General features: G+C 40.3%; 1 protein-coding gene across 3 annotated transcripts in view; it reads right to left on the reverse strand.

Annotated features, from left to right (window-relative positions):
- ELMO1 (engulfment and cell motility 1) overlaps window positions 1-19,707 on the reverse strand; it is a 318,707-nt gene that overhangs the window by 219,136 nt on the left and 79,864 nt on the right. For all 3 annotated transcript variants that reach the window (XM_052792931.1, XM_052792913.1, XM_052792923.1), the window contains one exon: window positions 11,230-11,399. In XM_052792931.1, the coding sequence (XP_052648891.1) occupies window positions 11,230-11,399 (170 nt within the window). The remainder of the gene's footprint in view (window positions 1-11,229; window positions 11,400-19,707) is intronic.

Below are 19,707 nucleotides of genomic sequence, written 5' to 3' on the forward strand. Positions count from 1 at the left end.
TGGTCATACCTAGACCCAAGGTGCTGAATCAACCCACTTGAGAAAGACAATGACCTGCATAAGAATGTCACTTACTGATTCGGATTCTAAGAGGCCAAGCTACACACCCAAACTTCAGTGTGATTCTCTTGCTTTCCTAGTAGCTTTCAAAACACTTGGCTCCTACTGCAGCAAGAGGTCTCACGTACCCCACGAGTTTTTTTTATTTTAGGCATTTCCTATTTTTCCCCCCAAGATATACACTGTTGTGTCTCATCGGTAAACCAGAAGCTATGGCATCATATTACTATATTCAGGAAACTGGAAGCCAAATAGACTTGAGTCTATGTACAGAATCTTTTCAAGAAGGACCAGTCTCAGGGAGTGCAGCTTTTGGGCTTGCTTGTGTAACCATCAGGGGAGAAAACACAGAGAGTATATCACAGGAACAGGGGTTTCAAATCCTTCATTGCTAGCTGTGAGCTGCAATACTCATGCCTGAAGGTAATGATGGCACAGTTTGCCATGTATCCAAGCACAGATTGGACTACAGCCTAGCTCAAATGAGAAAAGTGACAAGATTTTGTTCTTGGGATTTCACGGCTTTGATTCTTTCATGCTACAACAGCTATCTGTGTAGCCAGTAACAATGAGTAAACAAAAAGCACCCTGATGATCAGAGCACCTTGAAAAGGGGAGAAAATTACCCTCAACATGCTTTTAGGGGCAGAAAACTTCAAAGCATTTCCCACAGTAGGAGATCCCAACTTCAGCAGAATGTCATTCCTGACTCTGCTAAACCCTAACAAGAACAACCACCACCACAAATGAGTTTTGTCATCTCCCAAATGTGCATGGATCCAAGCAACCTTATGCAGCAGCACATGCCGGCAAAACTTCATAGCATCCTTCTGAGCCCAGTTTTTAAAACAGCTGCTTTTCATCCATGGCTTTGGCTAAGCAACAAGTAAACTTGGAATTGGTGTTGTGCCTGTCTGACATCAAAAAGAAACAAGCGTGGTGTTTGCAAACTGGTGTCACTTCAAAGGGCAAACGCAGTTTTGTCAGAGATTTTTCACAGATTTTTCACAACAGGCTATAATCAGGTGCATTTTCTCCATGACTGAGCCCAGGGATTAAAGAACAAACATCTGAGTCCTAGAACAAAACATTTAGACAGCGAGTCTCTTAGCTTTTACAGAACTCTTATCTATCTTGAGTTAACTGGCAATCAGTTAACTTGAGGTCAGAAGATGTGCAATGTACAAGAAAATATAAATTTAGAATAATATGGAGAAATAATTGAATCATAAAGGAATTTTCTGGTGAAGCAATACAAAGACAGCAAATTTTGACTTGAGAGGAAAGATAACCACTGTGTTAGAATAATTTCTACTAATCTCCGTTGTTTTGGGAAGTGTGGTAAGAGCAGCAACCAATCTAGGACACGCAATGTTGCAGCAACATGGTACAGGATGATTATAGATAGACTTTTACAACCGAACAGGTGGAGCTGTTATCTAAAGGTGTGAGTGCTATTTTCACCCCATTATCAAACCAAAAACCTAATACAGAAGGACCTGGCATGAGCAGGAGTTCCTCTCATATTCACCCACAGACCATGCTAAAGTTACCACTGAAGAAGTAGCCAAGCTAACTCTTCCAGCAAGTCATCCTGGAAAGGAACAAGTATTGTCTGCCACCTTCACCAGCTTTCCTCTTTATATATATATATATATATATATATATATATATAACTGCTGTTTCTTCTAGAGCACTGACTATGTGGTAGCAACCAGACAGTTCTGTAAAATGCTTCCTGGGTGAATTACCACAGATACGGTCAAAAATGCTGAAAGCCTTACTGATCTAGACACTGTAATTAGCTCAATACTTTTTTTTTTTTTTAAGAAACCATCCCTCAATTGCACTTGCACAGATGGGAACAAAATCATGGCCAAAACACAATCGTTCTGAGGGTAAATTAAATAGTGTTTGTGAAAGGTTCAGATACTAGAGTGGTGAATGACAAAAACAGACAGCATCTTTTATACAGGGAGAAATCTCAAAACAAATGCCAACATAATGCAAAATAAACAATAACAACAAGTTACCGGTTTAGACATTTTGCTACCATAACACATTCCCTGTTTGGCCTCAAAGGAACTTTGTGATACATTTCCAGTTGAATCCCAAGGAGCAGCAGTTCCCTTTGGACTTCCCCAAACCACACAGACTTAATACTTACTCAAATACTGCAGGTTATGTCACGAGCAGCTTCCAGCAGACACCAGCTTAGCAAGGACTCGACCAGGTCAACTCCTATCTGTTCACGTCAAAAATTGCTATACAAGGACCAAAGATACCCCAAATCTAAACCCCAGCTGGGGTAACACCCAGTGCACAGTAAGGGCTTGTCTGCACTGGGGAGAACAACTAAAATGTCGTCCCAGTGTGGAAGCCAGCACGGACCCACCAGAGTTAACCAAGCCAAGAGCTAAAGCAGTCGCACCACTTCACTGCAACCAACTTTTCTGAGCCCGCACTGTTTAAGCACATGCAGAGTAGGATAAAAATACCACTAAGGACAAAAGCTTTTCATGCAGTATGGCCCCGGTGAGGGCCATTATTAGCAAAGGTGGAAGATGTTCACAAAAACTTCCTCCTCTACAGAAAAACTGATGGGATGGTGGATGAAGGACCTGCTAATCACATTAAACTGGTATTTGGCTACTGCTTTTCAGGCAAACACAAGAATAGTCCACATTCTGGATAACAGGCAGTGTTTAGAAATATGACAAGACAAATACACAGGAGTACATATTTCTGGCTTCCTTCTGTATCAGGTGTGGCTATCACATACAAATGAAGTCTGGGAAACACTCTGGCCAGGAGGTTGAATAAATAAATTATTTGGATGAAATCTGCAAAATTACTAAGCAGCTATGCGGCAGCACTCCCACTCCTCACAGCCACTACAACATCCCACAGCCACCACAGTGCAAGAGACGAAAACATCCTGGAAAGTCGCAGAAGTGGAGATTCTAAGCTCTTCTCCTTATTTCTGCTGGTTCCTCAAATACTACACTTTTGTCTGGAGTTAAAAACAAAACAAAACAAAAAATTAGTTTTGCCCAGCTTGGTACTCTGAAGAACATTTGGAAATACAAATCCACTGCTGGAATTACTTTTTATCCCATTTTACAAGAGTGGTTGCCAAACAAAACCCAGTAATACTGTCTCCTCTCCTCTTCCCTGTTCCTGTCAACAAGGTGTTGATATCACCACTTAGCAGGGGTCATTTAAATGCTAATATTCTTAAACACAAGCAAAGTAAGAAAAACAACCCTGGAGAAAAAGCATTTAGGATGAGGGGGAGTGCAAGGAGCAGCAATTCTCCCTCTCTTCCCTCCAAAGATGTGATTTTTGATGGTTCAATCTTGCACGATTAGGCTTTTATGTAAAACATACAGTGTGTGCTACGCATACATAAAGGATATACAAGAAATTGTACTTGTTTGTGCTGAGAGGGAGGGTAGAATGCAAGCCTGAAGACTTGATGGGAAAACAAACCCAAAATAGAGCAAGCAGGAGAAAAATAAACCAACAAACAAAGCCACCCCACAAAGAAAACCTACTCCACTTTCTTCCTTTATGGGAACTGCACTGAAAGAGGGGGCTGCAGCCCTTTCTTATTCTCCTGTCTTTACCGTCTCCACAGTGGTCTAACAGGATTACCTGTTTTTATATACTCTTTTGAATTTTTGCCTCATAGACAATAGTCACCTTCTCCCGACATTACAGAAGCACTAAGAAATGAAGACTGCGTAAAATGCCCATTGGACAAGAACTGATTTTGGCAGCAATGTCAAATTAAGTAACCTATGCTTTCAGGTGAAGCTTCACAGGAATGGCTGAGCCTGTCTAACAGCCCAGTGCTGCCAAAAATACAAATTATTTTCTTCCCTCCATTGGCTAGCTTATTTTCTGACAGATTAGCAAACTGAACTGGATCACTGAGGAGTCAGACAAACATTGGAGGTGACCAAGACAGGGAGCAGGTACTACACAGCCAGTAGCCAGGAAGGGTGGAAAAGGACTACTTTATTTAGTGGCAAAGACCTACTAGCTTAGCATTGTTCATATCTTCTGAAAATTCATTTTCCATTTACCCAGCAAGTTGTGCTTGCACAACTGTTTTCTGGGGCAGCACTGTGAGCTCAGTCAGGGAACTGAACTGGGTTAAAGAATATTGTATTAAAAGTAGCCTTTACTGTCACCTTTAATAGTCTACATCAGTTTTCCAGTCCAGCTTGCTACAAACAGTACTGGCATAACCCTTCAGATGAAGCAGGACAGGAACAAGTGGCTGTGAGCAAGGGCTGCTTAAGTGTTTTGACAGCACTACTGAAATACTCATCAGACTGGGATGGAAAAAACCATTAGCAGGTATGTGAGCAACTGTCCCAAAAAGCATGTTAAAGTCGGAAAAACTCCAAACCAATCTGTCTTCATTTTCCACTGGGCTGGTATACAGTATTATCTCCGTAAGACAAGCCAAGAGCTAGAATTTCACTGAACAATACAATTTGTCCTTAAAGCATGCACAATTGCCACCTCAGAGACTTCCAGCTGTACAGCAGCCAACTCTGCAACTGCATGTGTTCAATAGAAGACTCCTCTTAGTCTACAGTCAAAAACCATGCAAATACACTTTTATTTAGAAGCTTATATGAACCTGATCTAGTTGCATTTATTATTTCCAATACAAAGATGACAAAATTTAACAACCATCCCAATTTAAAGCAAGTTTTTCTCTCCGGTCAGTGCTCTAAGCAATTACAACTCCCTTAAAATTAAAAGCAGGCTATCTGCAACCACGTCCGAGCAGCATTGACTAGCATGCTCCTGTGCCACGGCTGTACTACAGTAAAGCTGCTCAGCACAGCCATATTGATGAAGCAGACCGCTGAAGAACAACCTTCTCAACAGCAGCAGAAACAATTCTGGTTACTGCCAAGACAGCTAGGATTAGCATAGTCTCAATTTTTTTCAAAAACTGCATGTTATTTCAGCCAAATGACAAGTGACAGAGACCGTGATAATGCCAATTAAAAAAAAAAATACTGAAAATTCTGCATAGACCTTTTCCTCGCAGTCACAAGATTATTATTATTACTGGTAATGACAAAAATAAATTTAAATTCCTTTTATTAACTCTTTGGTCTTTCAGTATTTATGGTTTGTGACTTAAGTTTTCCTTTTCTTACTTTATAAGGGACTATGAGGGGGGTTTTTTTCCTTTTAAGGGAGGCTGAGAGTCTGTCCCAGTCACACGACTCTTCTGATACATCAAGAAAAAAACCCACTATAACTTTACCAGTCATCTTCTACATCAGTAAAACTATCTATACAGCCATGATTTTCTGAAATATTAATTCGGGGCTAGACTCTGGAATACAGCTCTGAACAAGCAAACTACATTATCTCAGATGGAGACATGATCGTTTCTTCCAGTTTGGTACCTAAACACATTTTTCTTCAGTCATTATGGTAACTAGGACCTCTAGCACTGCTCTCCTTCTGCCTCATTTTAAGGCATTGCACTCTGGGCAGGGAGCAGAAGCAGCACACCCTTACATTTCCCTTTTACATTGTCTGTACATCCAACCAGATGGACTGCATATTCAACTCCCCTTAATTAGGCACAAACTGGGCTTCAGACGAAAAACTAGCATTAGAAGCTCTATGGAAATCTCTTTCTGAAAAGTCTCTTAAAAGGTAAGTAACTGTGTGTGTGTGCACACCCACACCCCTCTTTGGTGATACAGATGCAGAGTCTGAGAAACAATTGGACATCATGGATAATTATAAAATGGAATAAGCATTTACCAGTTCTTCATGACCTAACTCATCTTGCAGTCTCTGCTATAATATATAGGTCACCCGAACCTTAAAAATAAACATAAAAACAGGGGGTTTTTTTCTCTTTTTTTTTTCTTCAGTTAATAAGATACTCATAGCATGCTCTGGAAGCAAGAATGAGCCTGAAGGAAAAACAAAGATGAGCCATCTCAATCAACAGGATTGAGATACATGTGGACAGTTTCTAAAACATGTTGCATCTCTGCCAATGTAAATATATTCATATAGACAGGATGCACTCTCCGTTTCACCAGGGCCCCATGCAAACTACAATCTGCCTACCACCAGCCCCTATAGCTTTGTCCCAGTACACAACACGTCTACAGTTCCTTTGCTCTAAGCAGCAGGCACTCAAGGAGATCTGGCCCAAATTACGGTACTTACACACAGTATTGAAACCACTTTTGAAAACATATGCAAAATAAAAAAAAACCCTCCCTCAATTTTTTATTTTTCAAGCTATATTAACAGTAAGAAGCTGGAAAGGCTATTCTCTAATGTATTCTAATTTTCTTCAATATTCAGGAATACAACATATGGAAAATTAACTAGGAAACACTGTTAGCTCTTGTCAACTTTTTATATTACTACTTCTTTTCATCACCAGCAAAATGAAGCAGAGGTAACTAGAAACCCAGGGATTTACATTCTCTTACTCTGGTCACTGTACTTTTATAGTCATCAGCTTCACTGAAATAATAAGTAGCACAATAAATAAAGCCAACTATAAATAAAGCATAGGCCTCTTCCTCAGTGAAAGTTATATAAAAAGCTGGAGTCTCACTTTCCAGAGGCTGCCCACTAAAACTTAATTACGTGCTCAAATTATAACTTAAGAGCTGCCCCTAACATGAGTCCCACGTGCAAAGAAAACCTCAGAGCAACCTTACACTGAGCATGATGGTACTTTTAATGAGCACTGCCTGCCCCTTTGGGGAAAATAGAGAATAAAGCTTGAATTAACAAAATTCATCGATTTCTAGCACAGCTGCACCACACCGTGAACAGAGGCACCACTCAGCCTGGGCTTACTGATGCAGGGCTGTCGTCAGCTGCGTTAACCCACAGGCAGCTGGGAAAGCACACAGAGGGGCTCCTTGCAGCGCAGCAGCAGCCACCCCACAGGGTATGTCCCATCCCCTCTGACCCCCACAGAGTCTTAGTGCCAAGTCTCCAGGTTGCAATACCAGAGCAGAAACAGGCACTCTCATGCTATTTCACAACATGACTGCTCTCAGGTTGTGGCTCAATGACGCACCTAGGCCAATATAATGATTTGTAACCACAAAAAAGGGTCTTTTCTGCATCCACTTATGCCCGCTTCCTCTCTTGCTTCTTCAAGTCCCAAACCAAGCAGAAAACTAACTGCAAAACTTTGCAACCAAGTTAACAAGCTGGATTGGCTTTATGAAGCATCTGGACACCAGAACCAGGCTCTGGAAGGAAGCAAGACTGGGCTGGAGAGAGGGGGTTAACTCACAAGGAATGGGAGAAGAGGGTGGGAGCTGGACCTTCTCTTAGCAGCGCCAATCCATTAGGGTTGTCTCACCTGTATGGTTGCGTCATAGCCTCATTCAAGCAAGGCTGGCTCAACAACAGTAACTCAAAGGTGGGTAAAATAACTCCACAGTGAAGATATATCTTAAATGTATCTTTACAAAATGTTTTCTGTTCTGAAACTGGGCCATCAAAGAAGTTTCTGCCCTTCCCTGAAATTTCTAGCTGCTCAATCCTCCTCTAATACTGTCCCCACTTTGTGATGCTAATATAATTATTTGGATAGGTCCACCTATGGACACCAAAATGATCAGAGCTAAAAATACCATTGGGGAAAAGAAAGCGGCAGGTACTGGGGCAGGGAAAAGGAGGAAAAAGAGCTTTCTGGTTTGAAGCATTTTTGGTGACCTGGTCAGCAGCACAGCCCACCAGGCCACCCTGCTGAGGGTACACAGCCCAGGGTGGGAGCTAATGGCAAGGAGGCCTTCAGCTTGCTTTGCCTGTTCAGCGAGCATCTTGCGGGACCTCTTATTAATGGTATTGCAGAGGGTCCAAGCAAAAACAGGAATAGAAAACATAGGAGGACAATTGACTGACTCCAGTTGCTTTTCCTTGACAGCCTAGGGCGCTCGAATGGCTGGCTGTCCTTGTCCCACTCTCTCCTCCATATATTACCCTTCTTCACCTCCCACACACACCTTGCTCACTCACAGGCCATTTTAGGAAACTGTTTTGTTGTAATAATGAAGTAAAAAACCAAACCAAACCAAAAATCTTCTTCTGAGGAAGTCGTTTTTTCTGTTGGCTTAGCGTGCTGAAATAGCAAAGAGTTACAGACCCTGAAGTGGGAGGACAGGATCAATAGCTTGAAGTCAGACAAGAAAGGAAAGCAGCAGCACCACAGCAGGCTTAGGCTGCTAAGTCTGTGTATATTAGGGTTTGCTCCTTTCATTAAATCTCAAGTTTTATTAAATATGTATTTATCAGCCAGTGACGCACGGTATAAAACCAGAAGGGAATGTACAGCGTAGTACAGATGTCCTTGCTTTACAACTCCCTTCACAAAACCAGACTTGGAAAAACCCGACCTGCAGACCCCCTCAGAAGCTGCAGAACATCTAGGCTGCTGAACACAGAAAAGACTGCAGTGACTACTGAGAGTTCATCAACACGTGAAGCTGCTGGAAACTCTCACAGTCTAAGTCTTTGTTCAATGCCCAAACTAGATAGCATTTCTCCCCGCAGGCAGAAACACTGATAAATAGATTAGACAGGTAGATTGATCAGTGCATCTTTGGTGATACATTACACCAGCTAAAAAGCCAAATCTGAAATCCCTCCAAATACAAGCCATTAAAAAAAAAAAAAAAAAAAAGAGCAATAGACTTTGCTCCTACGTCCAGTCTACAAGCCTGCTGTGTGGTTTGAAAACTTATACCCTCAGCCAGGAATTACTACTAGGGTGTAATTTGTTGAGCAGTTCTTTCAATAGTGGTGCTGGCTTAAGTAGTTTCCCTCCCAAATAGTTATTTTTAATCCAGACCAGTCTCCTACAGCGTGGCCCATCCCACAGCTGCAAAACAGTAGTACAAACACATCCAAAGTGTGAGGAGGGCACTTGCTTTAGCCTTGATGCAGCTAAAAGAAATGCTTGTAAAAAATGGGAATGTTCCCTGTCTGTTTCAATAGCAAATAAAGTGCTTTAGTTTAAATACCTTCTGCAGCTGAGTAAGTTAAACCACTTAACTTAAATAAATCCATGACAAAATAAAGTACAGAGGCAGTGACTTGCAATTTGCTTATGTTTCTGATCTTCATAGGCACATGTGAGCCTGCCCATTCAGTATATTTTTTAACTAGTACAGTAACTGGGTGTGCATATGTTTACATCGACTTAAACCTGTCTTTGGTTTTTGTCGTGGTTTAACCCCAGCCAGCAACTAAACACCACGCAGCCGCTCACTCACTCCCCCCCACCCAGTGGGATGGGGGAGAAAATCGGGAAAAGAAGCAAAACCCGTGGGTTGAGATAAGAACGGTTTAATAGAACAGAAAAGAAGAAACTAATAATGATAATGATAACACTAATAAAATGACAACAGCAATAATGAAAGGATTGGAATGTACAAATGATACGCAGTGCAATTGCTCACCACCCGCCGACCGACACCCAGCCAGTCCCCCGAGCGGCGAATCCGTGCCCCCCCACTTCCCCGTTTCTGTACTGGATGGGACGTCACATGGTATGGAATACACCGTTGGCCAGTTTGGGTCAGCTGCCCTGGCTGTGTCCTGTGCCAACTTCTTGTGCCCCTCCAGCTTTCTCACTGGCTGGGCATGAGAAGCTGAAAAATCCTTGACATTAGTCTAAACACTACTGAGCAACAACTGAAAACATCAGTGTTATCAACATTCTTCGCTCTGAACTCAAAACATAGCACTGTACCAGCTACTAGGAAGACAGTTAACTCTATCCCAGCTGAAACCAGGACAGTTTTAAATTTAATTTGGTCCCTAAACAACAAATATTATATGAATATAAGACAAGTTGACAAATTTGATAACTAGAAGCAGGTTTTTTGTATTTTTTTTTTAAGTGGCATAATATGTGCCACAGACCACATCACTGCAAAAAATAAAGACCATAACCCCAAAACACTTAAGATGAAACCATGAGCTATTGGAAATCCAGTATGTAGCTGAAGTTAGGCAAGAGGGATTCAAAGTCCAATAAACCATTGACCACAGTAACAGGCAGGGATCAGTGGCAGCATGCTTTTACATTTCCCAATCTAACGACTACTGAATTCTAAAAAGTACTTAATTTTTCTGTGGAAAATTCCAGTATATCTTGTGTGGGGTCATCAGAGACAATTTGTGTTCCATTTCAAAGTCCACTTACTACTTTTGCTTTACCCCCCTAACACTATAAGGGAACATGAGCTCATTTGTGAGGGGATTTGGACTGATTCAGCAATTGACTTCTGAAGTCTGGTCCACAAGACTGAACACCCCCAACGAATAAGAAAGCTACTTTCAAAGCATTTTCCTTCTCTCAGGAAAGGGTGTGGATATTGTTGATTTGTTTACGTGTAGTAGAGGTTGACACTGACTGCAAGCACTAAAACTCTTACTTGAGCAAAAGCCTACTTGAAATAGTAACTGTTAGAACATAATTTAATAGGACAACAATCCAGTTGATACTTTTCTGTAGTACCCTCCACATTAAGCCAATAGACACTTACTCAGGACTATGGTCCTGAATTTTACCAATGGTGAAAATTGGTAAGATGTTCTGGTAATGAATAAATGTATTTTCAGCGGTCAGCTTTCAATTTTGTGTCTAAAAGCCATTGCCATTTGAAAAACCTCAGCCAGAATTAAAACAATAAAAATGGAAATAAAGTAAGCATTGGGTTTTGCTCCACATGTTCTCAGTAACGTGAAAATTACAACACAGTTTTCAGATGACATGACTTAAATATCAGCCTTTAAATATACTATCAATGATTTATCTAAATTCCAATGGGTAGAGAAGAAACTAGGACCAGTCTCCCCAAAACGTTATGGCACAGAAGGTACTTGTGACTTCCTACTTTGCTTACCCCCAATCCCCATCAGCCCATTGTTAGTGGAAATTAAAAAAATATTCTCACTGATAATGGATATACTATCCTAGCAGCCCAGAACTTTTCAGATGTTTGATTTTATATAATCTTATAAGTTGTATACAGAAATTCAACTTATAAGTTGTATACAGGCACTCAGAGAGTGAACATGAAAGCACCCCATATGGGAGGAACTTCAGAGCTTAAGCAGGATACTTACTCTGTGCCACTTTCAACCATTTGTGTTAGGAGGGAAATGCCATCTAGGTTTATAAATTCTTGGGCAAATGTAACATCCCGTGAGTAGTTGGCTAAGTCTTTCAGTGCTTCTAACTTCGCATCCATACTAGAAGACTGGATCCTCTCATGAAGCTGCTGTGCATTTTGAGCCTAAGAGAGAAACAAAACAAAAACAACAAAAAAGCTTTCATTACAATAGCAATAATGAATAAAACGTCACCATGAGCAATTTCCATGTTTAATATTAATAATAGTTGACACTTCCACGCTCAGAAATAAGTAAGTAGCTCACATAGGAACTACTTTTGTAAAAGTGTATTACTCATTTATTAGTCCATTATTACCTATAATTATTTGGATTGTTGCAGAATCATTAGCAGAGCAATAGACAGATATCCCATTGTCTCAGGCAAAATGTAAGCATTACAGAAGACAGCCTTTGGCTTGAGGAGCTTGTGTGTCACATCAATAAAAGTAGAAACAAAAATAAAACAAATTGCATCAGACAATCTCAGTATACGGCAGCACTTTTTTCCTCTCAACACTTCCTCGGTTTATGCTTTTCTCATGACCTTTAACAACGAAGACCATATACTGTCCTAATCAGGTTATATCAGTATAGACCAACTTCAGACCTTCTCCTCCTTCCTCACCCTCTTCCTTTTGTTCACAATCAATTCAAAAACTTGCACACTCTCTTACAAGGAGCATAGGAATAATTATTTCCCACATGACACTATGATATTATCACTCATACATCTTTATGCAAGGTCAATATCCACACATATTAGGTCATTTGCCCATTAATGTTTCAAATACAGGATGAGACAGTGAAATCCAAAATGAACACTGAAGATAAAAAGCTAGAGGGATATTTAAATAATGCATATTAAATTGTCTCTGTCTTTAGCCATACTAATACTTTAAAAGACATCTCACGTTTTCAGTGTGATGCTTTGACTTACCTGAACACAATACCTAAAAGCTTCAGTTAATAGCTAGCTAGCCAATACTCTTCTTAGAAGAATAATCCTCGCCACTATACTTGCAAAATTCAATTTCCTAAAACTCACTTCTTACCTGCTGTCCTGGTTTTGGCTTGGGATAGAGTTAATTTTCTTTCTAGTAGCTGGTATAGTGTTATGTCTTGGATTCAGTATGAGAAGAATGTTGATAACACACTGATGTTTTCAGTTGTTGCTAAGTAGTGTTTATACTAACTCAAGGATTCTTCAGTTTCTCATGCCCAGCCAGCAAGAAGGCTGGAGGGGCACAAGAAGTTGGGAGGGGACACAGCCAGGGCAGCTGACCCAAAGTGGCCAAAGGGGTATTCCATACCATGTGATGTCATGGCCAGTATATATACTGGGGGGAGTTGGCCTGGGAGGGATCGCTGTGCAGGAACTAATTGGGCATCGGTTGGCAGGTGGTGAGCAATTGCATTGTGCATCACTTGTTTCGTATATTCCAATCCTTTTATTTTTATTATTATCATTATTATTATTTCCTTCCTTTCTGTCCTATTAAACTGTCTTTATCTCAACCCACAAGTTCAATTTTTTTTTTCCAATTCTCTCCCCCATCCCACTGGGTGGGGAGGAGTGATCAAGCAGCTGCATGGTGCTTAGCTGCTGGCCAGGGTTAAACCACGACACCTGCACCGAATGAAAGGTGAATGAGAAGCTATGTGTCATTAGGAAACCAAATTAATGGTAAATTCTGCTGAGAGATATTTTCTCTGAGATTATGCTTATTCTTTCTCAGCTGGAGAAGAAAAATAGAAGAAAAGGCTCTGCTGACAGACAATTCCTTTTCTGTTCAAGTAATGAATATACTCTTCACAGAGATGGTCATCTCTGCAGATCAAGATTCTGAAGTAGTAGACATTTTTAGTGCAAGTGAACACTTAAACAGGGAACACAGGAAAAACCACCACCATGTTGTTACAGATACAGCTTCCTATCTACATAACATTGTTGCACAAACATTAATAAATTAAATGTCCCAATATCCTCCAAGATCAGCAAGGTTTGTTTCTTCCCATTTTCACAAAGAAAAATTAACACATCATCTCCAATCAGCTTTTGGCCAGAACCTATGTGGTGAGGAGCATGTATGGGGAGGAAGTGTCTTCTAGTTAGTATGACTGTGGTTAACATCTTCTGTTAAGACCCACTGAAAAGAAACAGAGTATCTTTAGTCCTGAGCTTTTCTATGCCATAGGCATTGGGCAGTGCAGCCATAGCAGTTACATTATCTATAAAAAGGCAGAATCCTGTCATCCGAAAGGTCTTTCCTGCCACCGTAGTTACTTACTCTATCAATAGGTTTGAGTTGTAATGGGGAAACAATGGCTTATACGGTCTCTCTGTAATGGCAATGTCTGTCCAAATGGTACTAAAAGAATATTCTCTCAAACTTAAGCAGCTGGTAGGCTAAATCGTTTGCCAAAGCCTATGGAAGAAATCAAAATAGATCCCACTAGCTTCCAACTTCAGGATAACCACAGACTACTTCCTCCAACCCTTTTCCTTCATCAGAGAGGGTGAAGGAAGTTTTGCTAAAGTACTCCTGTATAATCAGCTACAAAAATTCAGAGCAACCACTATTATTACCCGAACCAGCAGTTCAACAGCTAACTCCTACCTCACCAAACGACCTCCTTCATTGAGCTGTTTCTACTCTAGACTCCCCACTATAACAACTCAGGAAGACTCAGAGATACAAAGCATCCTCAAAACACTACTCTTTCTCAGAATACATGCAACTTCTGAATTCCTGCCCATCTCAGTAAATAAACACTTTGGAAAATCTTCAATACCACCATAGCAGCTGCATTCCCCCAACTCTGGAAATGGTTGCTCAAATTTAACCTTAAGCTCATTAAGATCTGTGCACATGCCTTCTTCCACCTGCTATGGTTCTGGGAAGTTACCGACCCCACTATCTGCCTACTGAAGGATACAGGTCTTCCAGCTTTTCAGGGGAAATGGGTCCTCTGAAAGCTCCTGGACTCAGTGAAAATGAAACAAGTAGGAAAGATGAATGAAGCACCCAGTTCAGTGTGACTGAGCAGCTCTCCTGAGCTGCTCAACCAGTAAGTCTGAGTGGGCGGAACTTGGGCAGCAAGCACATTACAAGCATGGAAAGAGCTAACCCTACCTCTCACTAAAACAGAGAACACCAGTACAGGGACATGCATTAACAGCTCACCTACACTGCAGAACAGCAGCATGAGCGGGACCAACCTATTGCCAGAGATACGTTAATCCTCTTTCCTCGGAAGTCAGTGAGATCTTTGAAATACACCACACTAAAACCAAAACATAATCTTAGATCAGAGACAGCTTGGTCCCCTCTACAGAGCACAAAAATCTAAAAAGCAATGTCTCTGATACAAAAGTGATTCAGCCCTGTTTTAAGCACATAAAAGAGAGCTTACTAACACCATAGGCTTTATCTGACTAGGCCAATGCTAATGCCCCATCAGCAAAGTTTCTACAGAGCTATACTTTTCTTACATTAAACAAGTTTTGCAAGACACTGCATCCGATAAACCTTGCTCCTTATACTACTGGAAAAGAACTGATAATGGCAGAGCAGATCTTGATTAAAGGGGTAAACAAATATTTGTCTCAGCAAGAGTGCTGGTACATGTCTCACTGGAAACATGACGAAAAGTAATGTTGGCTGTTGTCATCACAAGTGCCTGATGGGTGAAAACATTGCTTCAGTGAATACCATGCAGTTCTCACAAGCCTCCTAGTTCTTGTTGCCATAGCACTCATACGTGCTTATGGAATGTACAGCTCACTTATGACTGCATTAAAAAATGAAACCCAGATGAAATATGCTCCGAGTGCTTACCAGGGACCTATTTTAATGATTTACAATCCATCAGTGGATGGACAGAGGGCACAGCTCATTAACACAACAGCAGAGCTAGCTGCCATGTCTCTGCTTTTACTGAAATATCATTCAGTAAGAATAAATAAATATATAAAACCTGCCCAACTGAGAACCGTTATGAGGGAATTAGCAGAAACACGGCTGTTCAAGTAAATGAAAGACAGCATTAACTGCTCTCCTGTTCAGAAAGGAAGACAGGAAGCTTGTAAAATGTGTGCTGTTGAAGCCCCAGCATTTCAAAAGGCTGTCAAGAGGCATAAGCTGCATGTCTAGTCTTAAATGACTTGCTCCAAGGACAGCCAGAAAGATTGCCCTTAGGGAGTAGCAGTGCTTAAAAGGAGCAGCTTGATGAGATTGTCAGCTTAAAAAGAAAACTAATGACCTAAATCCAAGATGTGACTTGCTTAGAGACTGAAATAGCCATTTGGAGGTTAGGAATCCCAAGATCATCCTAACAAGGGATTCTACTGATCAAATTATCATTTCTTTGCCACCAAATACTTTGTGCAAACTTTGAAAGCAACTTATAACCCAGACGTATGCAGGGTTTCTGTACAGAATACAAAATGCAGTGAGCAAGGACAGGAAGGAGGATACAGATTCCAAATGCAACCACCACCAAACATTAACATGCTATGGAAGAAACTTGCACCACTGATTTAAGTTGCTGTTTTGCCGTTATGTAATCAGTTTTCCTCTTTATCCTTTACAAAAAGCAAATAAAATACGAGTATTTTGGTCTTCCCTGTAGATAAGTTAGTCACATTACTCAATGTTCTGCAACTACCCAATACAGTTTTGTACTAACCAAACAGGTGCATTTCTGTGGTTTAATTTAACACTGTGGTGGTTTAAACTGCTGCCTTTTTCTGGCTTGTTACTGCCACTTCACCTACAACTGCATATACATCAGAAAGCAATGGAGGAGTGGATACATTACATAATCATCATTATACACAAACCAGATTCAACAGATCCCGCAAGGCTGACTAGCGTCTGATGCCAGGTAAGCAATGAGATTCCACTTTAATTAGTAAAGACATTAATTGTTAACATTTTTACATTCATGCTCAAGCACAATTTCTACATCTAAAGCCCTGTGCAAACATAATACGCAGAGCAGTGCTACGTAATCACTATACACAATTAAGGAGGAAGAAACAGAGAAACAGGAAATGGTCACGCCTAGAGTCACGTACCAAATCAATGATAAAAGCATTACAGATGCATAGCCATATGTATTATGTAAATATGCCTAAAATAAGTTTATGCAATCAGTAGCCACTTATGAATGAGAAGCAATTTTCCTCTTGCTGCATTTGAAACAATCCCTTTTGTTTACTATTCAAAAGGGGAAACCTGAAAACATGAGATTAAACCTTTATCTATAAAAAGACAAAAACCAACTCCACTTCGCAAATCTTTCTCTTGTACTACGAGCAGACAAATATAAAAGTGGCTCATTGACTTCCATGGTCAGTGCTCCTGGTATAAGGTTCAATAATAACTAATTCACCATTACATGATAATCACAATCATAGGCTAGACCTGCAAATATTTATGCATTTACTGAACTTCAAGAACATTAAGACAGTTGAGCACATATTAAAGCAATTGTAGATTAAATATTACAGACCAGATCCCCAAACTTTACATAAAGATAGAGAATTCAGATGCATAAGTAGAAATGGGTTAAAAAAACCTCTACACTTCCTTGTCTGTGTAGATCACATATAAATAAAAAAACATGTTGCTCTCATCTGTAACAGCATTCAGGGAAAATACTATGATGACTGTTAATGAACACCCCTGTTTACATGATTGCTCATGCTAGAAATGCTAATACAGCTGCCTACAAACGACTTACAGGTTTGAGAACTCAACCAATCTCCAACCAGGGGATCAAAGAAAAACATGCGACAAAAGCAAATGATCAGGCACCATAAATACTACATTAGAAAAGGCTACCTATTGACTCAGCATTTAAGGTATACAGTTCATGAGCAAGGCATGTTTTTTACATGCACAAGAAGCTACTTTCAAATAAACAGCGAGTGTTCAAATAATCAGTTCTGTTTGAAAACCGATAAATTAAAAAAAAGAGGCAGTTCCTTCAGTTTAATTTTCCCAGTGTTTTAGCATCCTTTCAAAATGATTAGTCATTTGAATGAGGATTTGCAGGATCTGATCGAAGGAATCCCGCAGTTCCACACACTAAAAGGTTGGACTCTGCTTGCTGCATTGCAGGACACAACTGTCCTTTCAGAACAGTCTCACACTCAGGAGCAATTACAGCTCATTTATTTATACACCTACCCACCATCCACTGGAATATGTTTATCACAAAACAGACAATAGCAATCTGGCATTTCAACTGTCAGGTATGTTCAAATACAAAGAAATGTTGCATATGAAAGTTTTGATGAGCCCCTTCAGAAATGCAAATGGACAAGGGGGGAAAACAGATCAGGGAAAACTGCAAAAACACACAATAGCACAAAGAATTGTTAAGAAAGATGATAGGAGAAGTTAAAAATAAATAAGAAAGATGATACAGGAACAAAGATAATATGAGAGAAATTCAATCTGTACTCAAGTTTCCTAGGAAACAGAGTGTCTGTGTGGCGAGTGGTTTATAGAGGAAAAAAATAGCATTGTTTAGAAAAAACAGCCTTTCAGAGAATCACACAAACTTAGCAAACAGACCCACAGATACAAAGAAGCAGTTCAAATTCCCACCAGGCCTAGACTGGCATTTGCAAAGTTTTAACTCAAGTTTAAAATAGACACATTGTAAATCTCTGAAGACAAGCATTTATAATGGCTTTAGCAGCACACCCTAACTGCAGTTTTGCCCTTGCAATATTAACAATGATTTTCAGAAAAGGCCCCTACATACACATGCAAAAAAAATTGAGATTAAAAAAGAGAGAGTCTTTAACATTTAGATTTGGGGGGTTAGATTTCAAATCCTAGTTTTAAAAAAGCCAACCCAAAAATGCTGGTTTACTACTTCTAGACAAAACTACCTTTTTTCCCCTCCCTCCTTTTAATCTTTAATAGTACCTGCTCTGGGTACATGAGCAATACACAATCTGAGGCTAACGCCAACAGAATTCAAAAAGATTGCATCTCATCCTTCTCACCCAGTTTTCAGTGACTGATGACATGCAACTGTGAATGGGTATAGCCAGACTACTGGCTGTCATGGTAGTAAGCTGCATGAAAATTAAGAACTACAAAATCATTTTAAGTTCATGCAGCTTTCTGAACTGGTCAAAAAGATTCCTCTCAACTCTTCAAGGAAAAAAAGTTTCCTCAAAAGACTTGTGAAGTTCAGGACACTTTTTTTTGCCCACAATAGCCAGAAAGTAGGCAGCTCAAGCCTCTCTGGAACTACATGGACACATCCCTGACACTGCATAATCCATACGTGGCTCCTCTTCATTTCCCTCAGTCTTCCTCTCCTTCTTTTCTAATTCCTCCACCTCTTCAAAGAGCATTTTTTGTATGATTTTCTTTTTCTGGGGGAAAGGGGAGATAGTTTCAGCTTTATACTGGTGTAGGATAGAGAAAAAAGGGGGAAAAAAAATTTCAGAATCTTAATATTTTCACAGGATGAGAAAAACATTTTCCACCCAGCTTTAGCAGCTAGGAAAGCATCTTTCCTAATTTGCAGGAGTATATAATGCAGCCTGTTCTTCACATTATCTCCTCCAACTACTGCTGCTGTCCTACACAATTTCAGAGGAAAAATGGAAACAGATGGCCTGTTAGCTTTTCAGGATAAATGACAAGCGTTGTGTGGGTCACCAGTCTAAAACCCACAGCTTGGAAGTCTTTAATCTGTCTATTTTAGGTACCTCTATGATGACCACTTCGACCGTACCTTAAAAGCAAAGATACTATTGTAGGGTGGGAATATGCAGAACTTCATTTTATGTCTATTTAAAGAATACAAATACTCTCTAATCTGACAAAAACCAATCTGGTCCTTCGAAACCTCCTCCCAAACTACCTTGCTGATTCTGGGAAAAAGTTAACAAAAAGTTTCTAAAAAGCCAGAAAATTCGAAAATAAACACTGGTTCAGGGATAAATATCAACGCTGAAGACTAGAAAGTATCTTCTAACAGGATTGGCTGAGTCACTCATAACCGCAGGCCAGTGCCAGAGTGGTCCACAATTTGGTAGGTAACAGGTAATAAATACCTCAATATCCTACGGGCCCCTGTCTTGGCTGACTGACCCTAAGGCAAATCACCAAAGAAACAGAACAAGCAGAACAAAGACTTATGCAAAGCCCCACCTTCCTCCCCATAGGCATTAGCAGAAAGTGTTCTAAATCCAAAATTTGCCTTTTGTGTTTGTAGGTCACGTTTCCAATTGCACAAGTGATCATGAAGACAGACAGACAGCCATTTCCACAGATCAGTTGCAGCACAGCCTCTCTTCAGTTTTGCATGGTGTAACTGGTTATGGATGTTGAGACAGGGAAGGATTCCATGAGTCATCTCATGCTGTTGCTGCATGCTGTGGTTACACAAAAG

The sequence above is a fragment of the Harpia harpyja genome, chromosome 1 (genome assembly GCF_026419915.1).
Source record: "Harpia harpyja isolate bHarHar1 chromosome 1, bHarHar1 primary haplotype, whole genome shotgun sequence".
Lineage (NCBI taxonomy): Eukaryota > Metazoa > Chordata > Aves > Accipitriformes > Accipitridae > Harpia > Harpia harpyja.